Genomic DNA, 5,911 nt, shown 5'->3' on the forward strand with positions numbered 1-5,911 from the left:
TAGGGTAATCTTGCCTTTAAGAGAACTTTTCCTATTTAGCTTTGGAAAAATTTAATATATATATTTATGAGTGTTGATGGGTACTTGTAGGTTTGAGAGTGTTCGATAATGTTGGTTAGAGCTAATTTAAAATATAAATGGAGTCACTCACTTATTTATGGCCGAAACACGTTTCTGTGATTTCCACATCGTCAGTCGGCATATTATGTCCGTAGTATGATTTTATTCCATTCAGGAGTTCGATGTTGATTTTCTTGAGTCCTTACTTCCGTTGTATTGTTGATTTAGCAGTGATTAGTGTTGTTGTGTAGTGACAATTTGTAGTGTGCTCTCATTGCATGTGTGTGTGGTGTATACATGTGTGCAGTGTGTGTTGGTGTGATATATTTTATATTTTATATTAGCTCTAACCAACATTATCGAGCACTCGTACCTACAGGTACCCACCAACACTCATAAATACCCTGCTCCAAACAGTTGAGCACTCTCGGTACCGGTAGCCAACACACCACTCACAACATGTTAACATTGAAGAAAAAAAACGTAGACTATTCGATGAAAAACTTCCCCAACCCAAACAAATATGCTTATCTTAAAGAGCTCCTAAACAAAATGGAACGTTTCCTGAGACGCCTGAGATGGAAGGTGTTCCACTTTTTAAAAAACGAGGAAGATGACGATCCACCAATAAAAGAAAATTTTGGATTTAACACAGCAAACTACCCACCCCCCACAAAGACCTAAATGCTTTCGAATATGACTTATTCGACCTAATTCCAACCATCAATTTTTTTTTTAAACAACTCTAAATTCCAAAACACCCTCGCCAAAGATGAGACAGAAATTAAGAAATCTAAAAACCTGGTCATACCAGCAGACAAGACAAAGAATATATACGAGCTCGACACCAGCACTTACACTAAACTCATCCAAAACATCATCACCCAACACTATAAAAAAAGCCCCTGCCAAAAACATCAACTTGGAAGAAAAGCAGATTGCAACCAAACTCGACTTAGAAGAGAGGATAGAGTGCATCGCACCCAACGAGGCTTTCATAACACAAAACAGACTTCAACAACAACCCATCGACAAATTGCCACTTTTTGGGGGGACAATAAAGATATATTATTATTATCATGCAGGCTAATAAACCCAGCTAAATCAGAAACAGGCATTATAAGCAATCACTACCTCCAAGACATCAACAACACAATCAGACAAAACACAGACATACAACAATGGACGAACACACAAGCAGTCATCAATTGGTTTAAAACCCTCACCAATAAACGCAATCAGAGAGTTTAGAAGCTAACGCTTAGAGAGCTCTCTCTTCCCTCCCGCTCTCCATGACAACAATGCATTTCATTGCGTATCAGCCGAAAAATTGTGTGTCACGAAATAGGCGCGGATCACTGAATGTGTGTTTCGTCTGCTAGAGATCGGCTGCTCTTTTTCTTTACTATCGGCTCAGGCTTTATGTGCAAAATCGTACAGCTTAGTTTGATTCTCTAGATCAGGTTACGATAACTTTGTAAGATTCTAAAATAAATTACTTATAATAATAATGATGTGTGTGTGTGAGACACACACACACACACACACACAGAGAGAGAGAGAGAGAGAGAGAGAGAGAGAGAGAGAGAGAAGGCGGGTGGGAGGGGTGAGGGGGGGGGGGGGGGATAAACTTTGACAAAAAATAAATTTAACTCAACTTTACAGCGAAAATCATGATTTATTTTAAACAAACTTAATAGAAACAAACGACCTTTGTATTTTCAACAAAGCCATAACTCTCTCTCTCTCTCTCTCTCTCCTCTCTCCTCTCTCTCTCTCTCTCTCTCTCTCTCTCTCTCTCTCTTTCTCCTCTCTCTCTCTCTCTCTCTCTCTCTTCTCTCTCTCTCTCCTCTCTCTCTCTCTCTCTCTCTCTCTCTCTCTCTCTCTCTCTCTCTCTCTCTCTCTCTCTCTTCTCTCTCTCTCTCTCTCTCTCTCTCTCTCCTCTCTCTCTCTTCTCTCTCTCTTCTCCTCTCTCTTTCTCTCTCCTCTCTCTCTCTCTCTTTTCTGTGTGTGTGTGTGTGTGTGTAATTATGTGTTTAATTAACACACGTATAGTTCAAAATAATATGTACAATGAAAAAATAGTATGCATGACTAAGATGACGTCAAGTTGCGTTGCATAGATTAATGACCACAAGTACAATTAAACATAATGAAGGAGAGAAATACAAAATACATGTACTCTCGTGTAAGTATTGTAGAATCTAATCTAAAACACATTTTATAAACTGAAAAATGGCTCAGTAAAATCACAAAGGGGGACAATGCTGCATCAACACCGATGATTGACAGTGACAGACCAGAATTGATAACCTCGGTATACATCCATTGTCTCCTGAGACAGACGGAAGCCAACAACAACAGGCATACCGGTAAGAAAACAAATCAGCGACATATCAAATCTACACGACATGGCTAAATGTGGCAGCCTTCCTATTTCTATGGGTGGGCTGTTTTTCTGACAGTGATTCATTAACTGGCATTAGTGAACAAATTAGCTACATAAAAAAGTAAATCACACTTTCCATTTTTGCAACCAAGGCCCATGTGGGGTGGAATGCTTACCACAAGCCGTCTAATGATCCTATTTCTCAGACCAGTAATGTGCAGTGTGGGAGTAATGGCGTCTCTGAATTCCTTTTCCATAATTTCTATGATACAGAGAAGTTCTGAACTTGGTGCACAGAGACCGCCATGGTTACAACCCTGAAGGTTCTTTGCATGCAGGAATACTTGACTCTCTTTGCCAGGGTCCTTGTCACCTTTCAATAAATCTTGACAGTCTGTACACACATGGGGCATTAATTTGACTGCAACATACCCAGATATGCAAGTTGTTACATTCTGTTCATTTGGTATTAGGGATTGCATAGTTGATGGCAACATCAGCTGTCTAATTTCCTGTGGAACATCTTGTTGAAGGCGTGTCTTGACTGCCACTGAAACAGGAAGCATCAAAAGGTTCTTCACATAAAACATTTCGTCTGTACAGTGCATCAGCTGACTTGTCATCCAAATCAGCACGCCTGCAGTTGATGACCCAACGCCTGGACCTGTAAAAAATAACTAACGCAGTTCAATATTGGATCTAGATCTATTATTAGTAATTAATTGAGAGCTAGGTCTGATTAAGAGTTAATTTTATACATAAAAGCACATACTAATTGGCCGAGAGAGACTAGATGTATGCTTCTCTTTAGATAAACTTCTAAAAAACTAAGCTCACTTCATTGAGATTACTACTGTACTAGAATCTAGACATAGGCATCACAAGTCTAGTCAATGTACATCCTATCTAGTCATCCCTCTAAAGCTCTTTGAGCATATTTATTGGATATTGCGCTATATAAAAGCTCCATTATTTTAAGCATAAATCCACTGGCACAACATATATGGCTAAAATTCAATGCCGTGTAGCTACACCGTCGCCCCCTACCCTTTACTGTGTTTTAAATCAACCACATCTGCTATTATTATTATGGAAAAGGAGAAGAAGAAGATGAAGAAGAAGAAGATAATGGCTAGCCTCACCCCCAACAGAGCCACCTTTAAGGGTCACAGTCACGGTGCAGTAGATTAGAACTGGATCAGAAATCTAATGTTCATTTTCTCTTGTAACACAATCTAGACGTGTTAATATAGAAATATAGGTATTTGTTAAGGTTAATAGATTAAAGTTTAATTTTCTCACCTTTCAGGATCCTTTGGGAAACGGAAGAAACCTAAATCTGGTCTCTTGTGTCGAGAATTTGAACAATTGATACCGGAACACCACTGGCATTTGTTATGTGTTGTCGGCGTCGGCGCCATCTTAGCTCATTGTTGTACGCGCTTATTTCCACGATCAGCTGTTGACCCAGATACGGGCTTTTTGGCTAGAGAGAGCTCTCGAAGCGTTAGCTATACAATCTCTCTGACGCAATCTACAATTTATACAGCTAGACATCTCTGATTTTTACGCCAGCATAACAGAGAAAACGTTCACAAGAGCTATCACAGTCGCAGCAGAGCACACCGATATCAATCAAAATACCATAAACATAATCAAACACGCAAGGCGGTCACTTTTCTTCCATAACAGAGAAATCTGGACCAAGAAAAAAGGCCAATTTGACATCACTATGGGTACATACGACAGCGCTGAGGTGTGCGAACTAGTGGGCCTCTACATTACGCACCAGATCAAGGACCAACTACCTACCAAACATAAACTTCGGCCTCTACAGGGACGACGGACTGGAACACATAGCAAAACATCAAAATCCAACATTGAGAGAATGAAGAAAAAACTCTGATCAGCGGGGAGTGAACTTGGGACAAAAGGATGTTGACACCTGTGGGGAGTGAACCTGGGGCTATAAGAGGTGGACACTACTTGTGAGTAAACGCAGAACCACTGGATTTGGACTCCAGTGGGGAATGAGCCTAGAGCAATAAGAGGTGGGCACCACTGGGGAGTGAACTCAGGACCACCAGATATGGACACTAGTGGGGAGTGAACCCGGGACTTTGGGAGGTGGACACCAGTGGGGAGTGAGACCAAGGCTATGAGAGGTGGACACCGCTGGGGGATGGGGGTGGACACCAGTGGGGAGTGAATCCAGGGCTATAAGAGGTGAACACGGAACCACTGGATATGGACATCAGTGGGGAGTGAACACAGGACCACCAGATATGGACATCGGATTCCACTTTTGGAATGTGTCGGGTCGGCAGGTCTGAAGATCCCTATGGATGTTCGTGAGTATTGGTGTCATTCCATGCGCAGTACCAACTGGTTAATATTTTTTGTAGGTCTAATGTAATGTTTTATTTTATTTTGTTAGTTTCCTTTTGCATATGTGATTGTTGTCTAACAGTCTCTGTCTTCTTCAATTATTAAAGAAATGTCTTTTTTCATGGTGTTCACAGTGTTGTTGCTTTTTACCTCCTTTTGTTTATTGCTTTTTTTACAAGGTGTTTTGCTGGGTTTTTGTCCACTTTCCATTACAGTTCTTGCTGGTTCAAGCATGCGTTCGGGAGAAGCCAAAAAAACATGCTAGAATCCAAGGATGACAAAAACCAATGCTTATGGGAATTTGGCGTGCTAGAATCCAGTGAGGACCGTACTCTATTTCTGAGAACACCTTTCCCGTCCCCTCACCTTACTTCAACTGTCTCTATCACTTTACCTTGCTGTGGGTCTCAAGTTTTGCCAAATGACAACCTTAACAAGACAAAACATAATACCTTCAGAAAAACTAAAACATCATATCTAGGACAAGGGCATATTTAGTAGTATAAAGAAGAGATGGAAGCGAGGATGGCAATAGAATGAAGGGGTGGAAGTAGAGACATGAAGAGCTGCAGTCGTAGAACTCATTTCCTGGGCAGGCTAAAAGATAATTCCTGTATTGTATTTCCTACTTTCCTGTGGGTTAATGGCTAGGAGTATTGCCTACTGGGGAAGGAGGGGGGGGGGGGGCGCATGACAGATGCTTGCTGTCTCCACACAATACACATTTCTGATGTCCCCTTTGACTTGAAATGAGACTAACATGGTTTTGGTTAGGCCCTTGTTGAGACCCTTATGAAATTCGTGTTTTTACTCTTGAGTAGGCACGTGCTGTCTGTAGAAACAAGTGCATTGCCTATATTACAGAGAAAAGTGAGACTAAGGCATTTATTACTTACTTAATCCTCTTCGGGCCTTGAGGCACATAGGGCATCCACCAGACATCTCCATTTTTTTGCGATCAGCTGCTTTTGCGGTGGCTGTATTCCAGGACAGGCCTGCTTCCTTTAATTCTTTCTCCATCGTCCTTCGCCAGGTTTCTTTGGGTCTTCCCCGCTTTCTCTTCCCATCTGCTGT

At 41.2% G+C, this 5,911-nt stretch overlaps 1 protein-coding gene across 1 annotated transcript; it reads right to left on the reverse strand.

Moving 5' to 3' along the window:
- Nucleotides 1–2,537: 2,537 nt before the first annotated feature.
- On the reverse strand, nucleotides 2,538–4,889 carry LOC144968679 (52 kDa repressor of the inhibitor of the protein kinase-like). The gene is made up of 2 exons (XM_078907249.1): nucleotides 3,752–4,889; nucleotides 2,538–3,113 (listed from the first exon to the last, which is right to left on the reverse strand). The coding sequence occupies exons 1-2, from the start codon at nucleotides 3,868–3,870 to the stop codon at nucleotides 2,954–2,956; spliced, it is 279 nt and encodes a 92-aa protein (XP_078763375.1). The 5' UTR covers nucleotides 3,871–4,889; the 3' UTR covers nucleotides 2,538–2,953.
- Nucleotides 4,890–5,911: the final 1,022 nt, after the last annotated feature.

This window comes from Berghia stephanieae, chromosome 3 (genome assembly GCF_034508935.2).
Source record: "Berghia stephanieae isolate SIO BIC M18660-M18661 chromosome 3, UCSD_Bste_1.3, whole genome shotgun sequence".
NCBI lineage: Eukaryota > Metazoa > Mollusca > Gastropoda > Nudibranchia > Aeolidiidae > Berghia > Berghia stephanieae.

What these genes read in the sequence shown, in the direction of transcription:
- LOC144968679 (XM_078907249.1), bottom strand. Translation starts at nt 3,870, where the DNA reads ATGGCGCCGACGCCGACAACACATAACAAATGCCAGTGGTGTTCCGGT. An exon ending in TTCCCAAAGGATCCTGAAAG is followed by an intron (nt 3,114 to 3,751) that starts GTGAGAAAATTA and finishes TATTTTTTACAG; the next exon opens with GTCCAGGCGTTGGGTCATCA.